This window comes from Plecotus auritus, assembly GCF_963455305.1.
Source record: "Plecotus auritus genome assembly, chromosome: 4".
NCBI lineage: Eukaryota > Metazoa > Chordata > Mammalia > Chiroptera > Vespertilionidae > Plecotus > Plecotus auritus.
The window spans coordinates 90,822,915-90,837,281 of record NC_137775.1 but is presented as its reverse complement, the minus strand read 5'-3'; the positions used below and the strand labels follow the sequence as shown (position 1 = coordinate 90,837,281).

General features: G+C 46.4%; 1 protein-coding gene across 1 annotated transcript; it reads right to left on the bottom strand.

The window, feature by feature from the left end:
* Window positions 1-25: 25 nt before the first annotated feature.
* On the bottom strand, window positions 26-5,225 carry DNPH1 (2'-deoxynucleoside 5'-phosphate N-hydrolase 1). Its single transcript, XM_080667164.1, has 4 exons — window positions 5,006-5,225; window positions 664-732; window positions 425-535; window positions 26-255 (listed from the first exon to the last, which is right to left on the bottom strand). Exons 1-4 carry the CDS (start codon window positions 5,202-5,204, stop codon window positions 107-109), a joined length of 528 nt encoding a protein of 175 aa, XP_080523290.1. The 5' UTR covers window positions 5,205-5,225; the 3' UTR covers window positions 26-106.
* Window positions 5,226-14,367: the final 9,142 nt, after the last annotated feature.

The following is a 14,367-nucleotide window of genomic DNA, read 5'->3' as shown; positions in this document are numbered from 1 at the left end:
CCCACCCCACACACAGATGTAAGTTAGAAGCGTAGACGTGCCTTTTAATTTGGTACTGGACTTTTAGGCAGGAAGGGGATCAGAAGAATTTAATGAAGGGGTGAAGTCAAGTGATTGGGTCAAGGGAGGAAGCCACCTGCTCGGGAGGATAAGCTGCAAAGTATCGATCCAGCATGACCTCCACCTCTCCCACTTCGTAGTCCCACACCTGGAACCGATAGCCGTCTGCTGCTCCCCGGATCATGGCTGAAAGCACTGGGGAGGCAGAGGCAGGTGAAGGTTCCTCCCACACTCCCTCCTCTGTCCTCTTTCCCAGTCCTTGTTGGGGATAGACACTACTCAGAGCCCCCCAAGAAAGGGAGCTGAGGGCTGGGTCCTCAGCTGGGGAGGGAGGGGGTGGTCACCCAGGGCTTGGAGTGCTCACCTCGGCCAGACTTCCGGCGGAACAGGCACAGGATTTGCTTATTGAGAGCCACAGCCCGGCCCACCTCATAGCCTACACCCAAGGACGGCTGGGTCACTTCTGCCACAATCACTGGGAAGAAAAATGAGACTGAGGCTCAATATCTGGGCGTGTAAGAGAAAGATGGCAGGGGAGGAGGCCAGGCATGATCAGGGAATGTAACACCCCAGAGGAGCGCACAGGGAGGAGAGGGCACTCACAGTCCGCCCGCTGCAGCAAGGCCAGGTCCCGCTCATGGATGAACCTGTCACCCTCAGCAGACTGTTCCCCTGTGGTTGAGGGGAAGCTGGTCAGGGCCGCGCCCTCATCTGATCCTCTGCCCGCCCGAGCCACTCCCACATCCACCCTGCTCAGGGAGGGTGGGAGATGACTAGATGACCTCTTGAGGCCCTGCCCAACACTAAAGGTCTATGAAAAGGAGTGAGGAAATGGAATAGCCACAAGAAAAAAAATCAATCCTCTGCAAGGTGGGATGTGTGATACAAATAAGATTAACCAGTTAACCACCACCATATTCTGAATTTAATTTAAAAAGTTCCACTGCTTGCATCTATAGATGCTTATGGCATACAAGTGGTTAAGTGAAGGACTAACTGGCTGTGGGCCAGAGTGATTACAGGTGGAGAGAAGGAGGAAGAGCATCCAGGTAGGGGGAAAGGCAGGCAGGAGCAAGGACTGGTCTATGCAAGGAAAGGATGGAGGAAGGCCAGACGAAAGCGTAATGGAGTGGCTCTCAAGCTTTGGTAGGTTCCAGAATCACCTGAGAACTTGATAAACTACAAAGACCCAGGTGTCAGTGGGCCCAACTGCTTCATTCCCACCAAATTTGAGAACCACTGCCTGAATGCAGAGTGGCCTGTTGGGGGTGGTGGGAATCAAGGTAGGAGAGGTATCCTGGGGAAAGAGGGTAAGGATCTTGGTGTTCAGCTTGATTAAATGTCATTCGTTAGGACTGAAAGGCTCATAGCTACCTGCACCGGAGCAGAGTCCCTGGAGAACTTGTTAAAAAGAGCTTGGCTTTGCCGAAACCGGTTTGGCTCAGTGGATAGAGTGTCAGCCTGTGGACTGAAAGGTCCCAGGTTCGATTCCGGTCAAGGGCATGTACCTTGGTTGCGGGCACGTCCCCAGTGAGGGGTGTGCAGGAGGCAGCTGATCGATGATTCTAACTCTCTATCCCTCTCCCTTCCTCTCTGTAAAAAATCAATAAAATATATTATAAAAAAAAAAAAAAAAAAAAAAGAGCTTGGCTTCATCCCAACTATGGGAATCTGCATTTTGAACAAGCTCCCTTAGATGATAGCTGAGCACACTAAAGCCTTAGAACCACCAGGCAGGGGTGGACATACTGTGAGACCATGAACCATGAGCTTTAGGGTCCCTCATACAGGCCCCTTCCAACATCCCGGGCAATTTTGTCTTTTTAAAGAGGTCTCCCAGGACTGCATTAAGTCCCACAAATCCTGTATCTGTCCGTGAATAAGACATCACACTTCCTGATTTCAAGCTATATTATAAAGTAAAACAAAACAGTATGGTATTGGCATAAAAAAAACACCAATGGAACAGAATCAAGAGCCCAGGAATAAAGCCACGCATGTACACTCAGCCAACATTTGACAAGGGAGCCAAGAATACTCAATGGAGAAAAGACTCTCCCATAAATGGTGTTGGGAAAACTGGGCATTCACATGTAACAGAATGAAACTAGACCCCTATTTTACACCACTCACAAAAATTAACTCGAAATAGATTAAAGACATAAAGGTAAGACCAGAAATGATAAAACTCCTAGATGAAAACACAGGAAAAAGCTCCTTGGATCTTGGCAATGGTTTTTTGGATATAACACCTAAGGCACAAGCAAAAAAATAAAAAGTAAACAAGGAGGACTACACCAAACTAAAAAGCTGCTTTCTGCACAGCAAAAGAAATAATCAACAAAACAAAAATACAACCTACAGAATGGGAGAAAATATCTGCAAACCATGTTCTGATCAGGGTTAATGTCCAAAATACAGGGTGGGGCAAAAGTAGGTTTACAGTTGTGAGTATGTGAAACACAGAGCTATTCTTATATTATTTTCCATATAAACAACTGTAAATGTGCTTCCCCCCCCCCACTTTTATTTAAAAAAAAAAAAACCTCATACAACTCAGCAGCAAGAAAACAAATAATCCAATTAAAAAACGGGCAAAGGACCTGAAAAGACCTTTTATCAAAGAAGATGCGTGAATGGCCAACAGACACATGAAAAGATGTTCAGCATCACTAGTCATCAGGGACAAGCAAATCAAAACCACAATGAGCCACAGCCAGTTTGCCTCAGTACATAGACAGTAGCTCTGCGACTGAAGGGTCCCAGGTTTGATTCTGGTTAGGGGCACATGCCCAGGTTACAGGGAGGTGCATGCAGGAGGCAGCCGATCAATGATTCTCATCACTCTCTCCCTCTCCCTTCCTCTCTGAAATCAATAAAAATATATTTTTAAATAAGAATACTATTTCCTACCTGGTTTGGCTCAGTAGATAGAGCATGGGCCTGTGGACTGAAGGGCCCGATTCCAGTCAAGGGCACATGCCCGGGTTGCAGGCTCAATCCCCAGTTGGGGGTGTGCAGGAGGCAGCGGATCAATGATTTTCTCTCATCATATATCTATCTCCCTCTCCCTTTCTCTCTGAAATCAATAAAAAAAAAATACATATTTTTAAAAACAAACAAACAAAAAAACACAATGAGCCCTGGGCCTATAGCTCAGTTGGTGAGAATGTCATTCCAATATGCTAAGGTTGCAGGTTCGATCCTCAGTCAGGGCACATACAAGAATCAACCAATGAACGCATTAATAAGTGAAACAACAAATTGATGTTTCTCTCTCCCATCCCCTCTTTCTCTAAAATCCATAAACAAAATAATAAAAAAAGATAAATCAATACAAAAATATTAAAAAACACACAGTGAGATACCAATTCACATCTGTTAGAATAGCTATCATAAAAAAGACAAGAAATAACAAATGCTGACAAGGATGTGGAGAAAAGGGAACGGCTGTGCTCTGTTGGTATGAATATAAATTTCCACTATGGAGAACAACAGTGTGGCGGTTCCTCAAAAAAATGAAAAATAGAACTAGCGCCCAGCAGGCGTGGCTCAGTGGTTGAGTGTCCTATGAACCAGGAGGTCACGGTTCGATTCCTGGTCAGGGTATATGCCTAGCTTGTGGGCTCAATCCCCAGTGTGGAGTGTGCAGGGGGCAGCTGATTCTCACATCACTGATGTTTCTCTCCTCCCTTCCTCTCTGAAATCAATAAAAATATATTAAAAACATAAAAAATAGAACTACCATACGATCCAGCAATCCCACTTTGGGGAGTATAACTGAAGGAAATGAAAACACTGTCGGAGTGATGTTCAAAGCAGCATTACCTACAATAGCCAAGACCTGGAAAATAAGTGTCTATGGGTGGATGAATAGATGAAGTTGTGGTGTATATATACAATGGAATATCATTCAGCCATGAGAAAGAAGGAAAGCGCCATTTGGAAGAACACGGAAGGACTTTGAGGGCACTATGCTAAGTGAAATAAGTCAGACAGAGAAAGACAAATAGTGTATGATCTCACTTATATGTGGAATCTTATATGTGGCGCGCGTGCGCGCGCGCACACACACACACACACACACACACACACACACACACACCCCAAAACAGAAAAACTGAAACTCCTAACAAAAAAGATCAGATTTGTGGTTACCAGAGGTGGGGGACAGGAAATGGGGAAATTGGATAAAGGTGGTCAAAAGGTACCAACTTCCGGTTATAAAATACGTACTAGGGCTGTAACGTACATAATGACCATAGTATGGTTATTTCAAATTTGTTAAGAGATCCTAGGAGTTCTTATACAAGGAAAAGAATTTTTTTCACGAGGTGACTGATGTTAACTAAACTTTTGTGCTAATCCTTGCACTCTATATTAAAGTTGAGCCCATAAACTGTACACCTTAGACTTACGTTAATTACCGCTCAGTAAAACTGGGGAGAAGGAAAAAAAACGCAGCGGCAGGAGCAGAACAGTAAGTAACAGCCTGACCACAGGACGAGGGAGACCGTGGAGGCGGAGCGCGGGGTCTGCCGGGTCTAAGAAAGGGCTGGCAGCTGGGGGGCGGGGGCGCAGGAAGGAGGATGAGCGTTGTCTCAGATGGGGGAGAAGATACCAGCGGGACGTGGAGAAAAGCAGCCCCGTCTGCGCCCACTCTGCCTCCCCCCCACCCCACCCCACCCCACCCCACCCCACCCCCACTTCCCCGGAAAGAGCTGGAGAAAGTGCTCCAAGAAGGAGCTAAAGGCCAAGATAATAACTGAGCGCGGAGGCTGGGCGCGCACCGCAGCTGCGTGCGGACACGCGCGGTCTGATTCCGGCTCCCTTTCCTCTTGGGCGGGGCGCTGGCTGGGGCCCACCGTTCGCGCCACGGAGTGGCGTGCGGCCACCGCCCCGAGGGCAGTTTCGGTAAAGGGGCGCCCCCTCCCCAGCCCCTCACCCTGCGCGCCCAGCTCCGTGTCCGCCACGTGCTCGGTGAGCACCGTCCCGAAGCGCCGCAGCCGGGACACGATCCGCTCGTACAGCGCCTGGTCCTCGCGTCCGCCCCGGATGCTCCCGCAGAAGTACAGGGCCAGACGGCCCGGCGCGGCCGGCTGCCCCGGCGCCCCGCACTCCTGCACGCCCGCCGCCGCCGCCATCCCCGCCGCCACTCACCTTCCGCGCCAGGGGGCGCTAGCCCGCGGCCACGTGACCCGGCCGGGCCCTGCGCAAGTGTCCACACCTGTGAAATGGCGAGGAGTTGAGAAGATGAGTGATCACACCCTTGTGTGGGGAACCCACCGCCTCCTGGACTTCTTACCTCTAACTTGTCCCCGAGGAGCCCTCGGTCCTCCCCACCTCACCCACTTGGCTCCCCGCTGCCGCCCAGTCTTCCCCATCTCAGCCAAAGGCAACTCCATCCTCCTAGCTTCTCAGGCCCAAAACCTTAGAGTTATCCCCGGCTCTTCTCTCTCAAACCCATCGGCAACCCCTGTCGGCTCTCAGATTCCGATACCCACCCACCACCTCAGTGCAGCCATGCTCACCCAAACCTCCCTTACCTCCCTCAGCAGGCTCCTCACAGGCTCTCCACTTCCCTGCCACAGTCAGGTCTCCACTCAGCAGCCAGACTGACCCTGTGAGCACATTAGTTGGGTCATGACCCTCTGCTCAAACCCTCCAATGGCTCCCTTCTCACTTAGGGTAAAAACCAAAATCCCGCCCAGCTGGCGTGGCTCGGTGGCTGAGCAACGACTTATGAACCGGGACGTCACCGGTCGTGGGCTTGATCCCAGTGTGGGGTGTGCAGGAGGCAGCTGATCCGTGATTCTCATCACTGATGTTTCTCTCTCTCTCTCTCCCTCTCCCTTCCTCTCTGAAATCAATAAATACATGTTTAAAAACAAACAAACAAAAACACCAAAACCCCACAGGCCCACCAGGCCCACCTGATCCGGTGACTCTTTTACCTCTGTAGCCCCCCCCCCCCCCCCCCCCCCCCCCCCCCCGCCCAAATACTCTCACTGACCTTTCTGCAGCCAGGCTGCTCCCTGCTGCTCCTCAAGCACAATGGCTGTAGAGTCTTTACATTTCCTGCTCCCTGGGACCCTTTGTCCCAGATGTTCCCTTTGTCCCTGGGTCACTCCCTCATCTCCTCCAAGCCTTTGTTTACAGGTCACCTTCCCTGACCACCCTCTTCAATAGGACAGCCTCCCGTCCCCAGCCTTCTCTGTCACCTTTCCCTGGCTTGCCTTCTCCATGTACCGTGTCATTTATTAATGTGCATCTTTCCACACCTGGTAGAATATAAGTCCTAGGAAAGCAGGACTTTTTATCTGTTTGGTTCACTGCTATATCCCCAGCTTCTAATTTTGTGCCTGGAACATAGGAAGCATTCATATTGTTGAGTGAAAGAGTGGATTAATTAAGTTACATTTGGCAGCACTTTGTAATCTGCTCAATCCTAAGAAGCTGATAGAAGTAGGATCTTCAGGGAGACAGGCAAACACACCATTGCTCACCGGTAATAATAATGAGTTCCCCTTCACTTTATTATAAAAATAACACAAATATAGGACAAAAAATTCAAATGGAACAAAGGGCATGCAATGGGAAGTGAGGCCTGCGACCCCAAATCTCATTCCCCAGAGAAAACCGTTGGAGTTTCTTCTGAATGATAATGATTAAAATGTCAAAGTATAGGGTCCCAGAGCAGGCTTAAAAATAAGAATGTTTTCTTCATAATAATGATGTTTTAGCCTGGCCGGCGTGGCTTAGTGGTTGAATGTCGACCTATGAAACAGGAGATCACGGTTCAATTCCTGGTTGGGGCACATGCCCGGGTTGCAGGCTCGATCCCCAGTGTGGGGTGTGCAAGAGGCAGCCAATCAATGATTTTCTCTCATCATTGATGTTTCTCTTTCTCTCTTCCTCTCCCTTTCTCTCTGACATCAATAAAAAGATATTAAAAAATAAATAAAATAACAAAAAATAATGTTTTAAAATACAAAGACATAAAGAGAAGGCGGAGAGATTTCAGGATATTTCTGGGCACAGCCACAGATACACAAACCCTGGGACAAAAGTGCCCCCACCAGCACCCTCACACATGCACCTTCAGGAAGGAAGCCTCATGTGCCAGATGGCTTGATGGGCAACCTCCTTCACCTTCATTAAGTGATGGGATGGGGAACCAAGGGCAGTGGGCAGTCTAGTGAGGCAGCATGATGGAGGGTGCGGGGGAGTATCTCCAGGTGACAGGAGGCCAGAATCAAATCCCAGTTCAGTTAGTTTAGTTACTAATTAGCTCTGTGACCTTAAGGCCTCTGAGTCTGTTTCCTCATCTGTAAAATTGGTGACAAATGTTATCCTGCCTTACTCACCTGGTTTATGAAAGCACCTTACAAAACACAAAATGCTATGCAAACGTAAGTCATTGTTCAAGTCAGCAAAATTGTTTTCATTATGGAAAATGTCAAGCGCACATTAACAGAGAGAGTATCAGAAGAGTACATGTCGTATGATCCCATCCTATATAATAAAACCCTAATATGCAAATTGACCAAGTGGCAGAACAACCGGTCACTATGACACGCACTGACCACTAGGGGGCAGACGCTCAATGCAGGAGCTGCCGCCTGGTGGTCAGTGCGCTCCCACAGGGGGAGCGCTGCTCAGCCAGAAGCTGGGCTTGCTGCTCCTTAGTGCTGCCTTGGAGGTAGGAGTGCTCGCCAGCTGTGAGCCAAGCTTCTGGCTGAGCGGCGCTCCCCCTGACCACCAGGGGTGGACATCCCCCAAGGGGTCCCTGACTGCAAGAGGGCGCAGGCTGGGCTGAGGGACCCCATCCCCCCAGTGCATGAATGTCATGCACTGGGCCTCTAGTTTAGTGTAAATGTCCAGAAAAGACATATGTATTTAGAGAGGCAGAAAGCAGACCAGTACCAGCTGGGGTGGGAATGGGCATTGACTAGAGGGCTCAATGGAACTTTCTAAGCATGACGGAAATGTTCTAAAACTGGATTGTAGGGATGATTGCACAACTCTAGAAATTTACAGAATGTTATTACATTGTACATTACAACTGGTGAATTTTATCAATATGTAAATTATACCCCATAAAGCTGTTCTTAAAGAAGCAAAAATAAAGTGTGGAAAATAGTAAATAGTATAATAAGATTCAACAATTATAAATTTATGGCCAATCTTGTTTCTTCTACATCCATATCAATTAACAAGATTTTTTGTTGTTATTAACCCTCAACTGAGGATATTTTTTCCACTGACTTTTAGAGAGAGTGGAAGGGAGGGGTAGAGACAGAGAGAGAGAAACACACGGTGTGAGAGAGATACATTGATTGGTTGCCTCCTGCACCCGCCTGACCCTGGATCGAGCCTGTAACCCAGGTGCGTGCCCTTGACCGAAATCAAACCCGAGACCCTTTAGTCCTTGGGCCAACACTCTAACCACTGAGAAAACCAGCTAGGGCTCCATTAACAAGATTTTAAAAAATGTTTTATTTATGATGTTAGAGAGAGAGGAAGGGAGAAAGAAAGAGAGAGACATCAATTTGTTGTTCCACTTTATTCATTGGTTGCTGCTTGTATGTGCCCTGGCTGGGGATCGAACCCACAACCTTGCATATTGGGATGATGCTCTAACCAAGTGAGCAAACGGCCAGGGCCATTAACAAGAGTTTTTAACGTCATCAAATATTCCATCAGTGTTCAAATCTCCAATTGTTTAGAAATGTTAGAAATGTTTGCTTACAATTTATTTGTTTAAAAGCAGGAGTCACATAAAGTCCACATATTGTGATGGGTGGACATGTCTTTTAGTCTGTTTTAATCGACATGCTCTGCAGCATGTCCTCTCCTCTCCCCTCATTTGTCCTGTAGTTCCTCCAGTCTGGAGGGGGCTGATTATACTATGTCCCTGTGCTGTCATTTAAAGTGCTCCTCTGTCCTTTCGACTGAAGTCGGACCTAGAGGTTTGACCAGGTTCAGGTGCGATTTGGGGCAAGACTCCTTTACACGTGGTGGCGAGTACTCCCCTCATGGGGCACAGGGTCTGCCTGTCTCTCTTTTTTGATGTTTGCAACGCAATGCCTAGATCCATCCATCATTCATTCAGGGGACATAACAATAAAAATATTTTATTTTAAGGTAAAACCCACCAGCTGAAAACCACTGTAAAGCAAATACATTATAAGACAAACGCTCTTGCAATCACCACTTGTATTAAGAAATGGATCTTCAGCCACCCAGAGGTTTCCATCTGTGCCATCCCAATCACAGTCCCCTGGCTCCCTCCAAAAGTAACCACTGTGCTTACTTTTATAGTAAGGATAAAAATGGACACAAATCACCCGGCCTGTGTGGCTCAGTGGTTGAGCATTGACCTTTGATTCCCAGTCAGGGCACATGCCCAGGATGTGTGCTCGATTCCGGTGGGAGGCATGCAGGAGGCAGTGGAGCAATGATTCTCTCTCATCACTGATGTTTCTCTCGGTCTCTCCTTCTCCCTACCTCTCTCTGAAATCAATAAAAACATATTTTTTAAAAATAGACACAGCCCTAGCCAGTTTGGCTCAGTGGATTGGAACATCAGACCATGGACTGAAGGGTCGTGGGTTCGATTTTGGTCAATGGCATGTACCTGGGTTGCAGGTTCAATCCCCTGTCCCAGTCCAGGCACATGTGGGAGGCAACCAATCGATGTGTCTCTCTCACATCGATGTTTCTCTCTCTCTCTCTCCCTCCCTCCCTCCCTTCTACTCTCTAAAAGAAAAAAAATCAATGGGAAAATATCCTCGGGTGAGGATTAACAGCAACAACAACAAAAAAGAAGTTTTAAAAAAATGGACACAAATCAACTTCCTTATGCTTCTTTATAACCCAAATGTGCATTTCTGGACATATGGTTTAACCTTACTCATTTTTTAATATGTCTTTTAACAGTGTTGGGGATACATCTTTAAAAATATGTTTTTATTGAGAGAGAAGCCTCCATGTGAGAGAGAAACATCAATTGGCTCCCTCCTGCTCACCGCCTAATGGGGATCGAGCCCTAAGCTGGGCTTGTGACCTGACCGGGAATCGGCCTGGCCACCTTTTGGTGCAGGGGACGACACTCAACCAACTGAGCCACACCTGCCGGGCCGGGGATACATATTCAAAAGCATTCTTTTGTGTATGACACTCAGTAGGCACTAAAGGAGCTATAACAAGGAGGAAAGGAGAGTCTGAGGCTCTAGCCTCTGTTTGGCTTTGGGAAGGGCCAGCCTCAGCTCAAGAATGGGAGAAGTCAAATTATGCCAGGCAGCGATGTGCAGAGGGCCGAGCGACGCGCAGAAGACAGAAATCCAGCATGTGGAGGATCCTCCCAGTTTATCCTCACACGCTGTCTACTTCACACCCAGATCAAACATCTGCTTCTGGCCAAGAAGGAGGAGCAGGGACCAGATTTACCCTCTTGTGTTTTTGTTCGTTTGTTTCTTTCAAGTGTGATTTTCCTTTCCCATTTATGTTGCAGAGGAAACAGAGATGACAATCTCTGCCTGAATATTGTATACTACTAGAGGCCTGGTGCACAAGATTCGTGCACTGGGGGATGGAGGTTCCTCAGCCTGGCCTGTGCCCTCTTGCAGCCCAGGACTCCTCGGGAGATGTCCGCCTGCCGGCTTATGGGGATTGGGCCTAAGCCAGCAGTCAGACATCCCTCTAGCAGTCTGGGGCTCTCGCAGTTCGGGACCCCACACTCCTTGCTGCCTGCCTGCAGTGGAGGCGGGAGAAGCCGGGCTCGCTGCTCCTTAGCGCTGCCTCAGTGGGAGAGGCTCCCGCCGCCTGGCTTCTGGCTGAGTGGTGCTCCCCCTGTGGGAGCGCACTGACCACAATGGGGCAGCTCCTGTGTTGAGTATCTGCCCCCTGGTGGTCAGTGCGCATCATAGCGACCGGTTGTTCTGCTGTTTGGTCGATTTGCATATTAGGCTTTTATTATATAGGATACCCACTTTACCTGGGTATATTCTTAGTCCGATTTCTTCCCCATCCCAGTTGCTAGGGTGTTTGCTTGCTAATGACACTACTTATGACAGAAATTTTGTGAAAGGGGGAAACATCTGAGCTCCTAGGTCCCTCTTCTGTGTTAGCATCTGTAGAGACCAAAACAGAGCCTTTGTGCTTCATTTCAGACTTTCTTGTGATAATTATTAGTTTAAAAACTTATAAAATATATCAAGTGTGAGAAAACTATGGAGAATAGTATACCAAATATCCTTGTATCTATTTCCTGGGTTTACAAAATCTTAAAATTTTGTTATACCTATTTCAGATCTATCTACATATATTAAAATATCTATTATAAATATACTAGAGGCCCAGTGCATGAAATTCGTGCACTGGTAGGATCCCTAGCAGCTGCCGGCTGCTGGCTGCCAGCCGGGTACTCCCTCCCTTCCCCTGGCCAGCCCTGCCCCCTGGTCGAACTCCCGGACAACTCCCGGTCAAGGGGACAATTTGCATACTACACTTTTATTATATAGGATTATTTATGAGGTACATGTATTATCTAGTTTGCATATAATAGCATGAATATAATATCTATGTATAATAGATATCCATGTATATAACAGATCATATAGTACCTAAAATAGCTATGATACACTATAACTGATAATATATTATCTATATATGATAGTCTATACACACATATACTAGTACATTAGATCAAGCTTGTTACATTTTTTATTATTAAAAAAATATATATATATTATTGATTTTTTACAGAGAGGAAGGGAGAGGGATAGAGAGTTAGAAACATTGATGAGAGAGAAACATTTATAAGCTGCCTCCCGCACACCCCCTACTGGGGATGTGCCTGCAACCAAGGTACATGTCCTTGACTGGAATCGAACCTGGGACCCTTCAGTCCACAGGCCGACGCTCTATCCACTAAGCCAAATCGGTTAGGGCTTTCAAATCTTCTATATCTTTACTGTTTTTAGGGGATGCCCATTTTTTATCAATTACTAAGGTAATTTTGTTAAAATCTCCCTTTGACAGTAGATTTAAAAATTTTTCCTTGTAATTTTACTTATTTTTATTTATATTTTGAGACTGCCATTGAGTACAAGCTTAGAACTGTTATGTGTTCTTGGTGGTATACTTTCTATCTTTATGATGTGATTCACTTTTTTTCCTAGTAAATTCTTTTGGACTTACATATTTTTACATCTTTAGTTTCAGCCTTTCTATAGTACGAGTGTGTCTCTAATAAGCAGCTTATTATACCTCCATTTTATGTTGTTGTTAATCCTCACCCAAGGATATTTTTCCATTGATTTTTTTAGAGAGTGTTTGGGAGGAGACAGAGAGAGAGAAAGATCAGTGTGAGAGAGACACATCGATTGGTTGCTTCTGTCTGCAACCGAGGTACATGCCCTTGACTGAAATCGAACCTGAGACCCTTCAGTCTGTGTCTGATGCTCTATCCACTGAGCAAAACTGGCTAGGGCTTATTATACCTGCATTTTTTTTAAAAAAGCTGATGCTCTATTACTCAATGAATTTTATCCGTTATATTTGTGATTAATTACACGCTTGGATTTTTTCCTATTATCCTCTTTTGTGCTGTACTGTTACCATGGCTTTTCCTTGCTCCTTTTTGTGTTTCTCATGATTTTTCTTATGTGGATTTTAAAACATTGAGATATAGTTGACATATAACACCATATCAGTTTTAGCTGTACAACATAATGACTGGGTATTTGTATATATTGCAGAACGATCAACACAATAAGTCCAATTAACATCCATCACCACACGACGTAGTTATACATTATTTTTTCTTGTGATGAGAACTTTTAAGATTTACTCTCTTACCAACTTTCAAATATATAACACAGTGTTATTACTATAGTCACCGCACTGTACATTACATCCCAGGGATTGCTTAGTTTATAACCACATTCACCATTTCACTCACCCCAACCCCCTGACTCTGACAACCACCAACCCATTCTCTGTATCTATTTGTTGTTTTTAGAATTCACATATAAGTGATATGATACAGTATTTTTCTTTCTGTGTCTGATTTATTTCACTTAGCATAATGCCCATAAGGTCCCTCCATGTTGTCTCAACTGGCAAGATATTCTTCTTTTATTGCTGAATAGTATATTTTCCTTACCCATTCATCCATCAATGAACACGTAGGTTAGCTTCATATTTTGGCTATTGTAGACAATGCTGCAATGAACATGGGGTGCACATATCTTTTCAGGATAGTAACTTCATTTCCTTTGGATAACTGTCCAGATGAGGTATTGCTGGTCATATAATAGTTCTATTGTAATTTTGTAAGGGATCTCCATGCTGTTTGCCATTACACTAATGGCTACACTAATTCACAATCCCACCACAGTGCACCAGGGTTCCCTTTTCTCTGCATCCTCACTGACCCTTGTTTCTTCTGTTTTTGCTAGTAGCCATTCTCACAGGTGTGAGGTGATGTCTCACTGTGGTTTTGATATGCATTTCCCTGATGAGGAGTGATGTTGAGCATCTTTTCATGTACCTGTTGGTCTTCTTTGGGAAAATGTCTATTTCAGACCCTCTGTTCATTTTATTTATTTATTTTTATCCTCGCCTGAGGATATGTTTATGGATTTTAGAGAGGAGGAAGAGAGAGGGAAAGAAAGAGAGAGAGAAACATCGATCAGTTGCCTCCTGTACACAACCAACCAGGGATCAAGCCCAAAACCTAGGTCTGTGCCCTGACCAGGAATTAAACTCCCAAACTTTTGGTGAAGGGACAATGCTCCAACCAACGGAGCCACCGGGCCAGGCTCCTCAGCTCGTTTTAATGTTGTGAGTCTTGCTAGATACCTTCCCATGTTTAACAACCAAAATCCTGGCGGAGTACATGAAACAATGACGTCTGAACATTGGCCATCAGCAGCACAGGACAGTAATCCTGGGAACACTGAAAACAAGCCAGGTGAGCTCCCCGTGGCCCTGCGTGTAGCCTGCAGGGTGTCCGGGCTGCAGACAGGAGGAACCCAGGCTGAGCCTGGCTGTCTCCTGGAGCTGAGGAGGGGGAGTGGGGGGTCCTGGGAGGCCAAGGCAGCTAGTCTGCAGGATAGAGCCCAGGACAGGAGGGAAAGCTCTGGAATTCTCAGAGGGTTTCCCTGATCAGCACACAGGTGTGAGGCAACTCTCCAAAGTGGGGAAAGAACCATCTAAAAGGAGCAGAACAGACCTCCTCGGAGCTCACTCAAGCATGGAAATAGTGACCGTTCCCTCCAGCTGACATGGGAGCCCTCA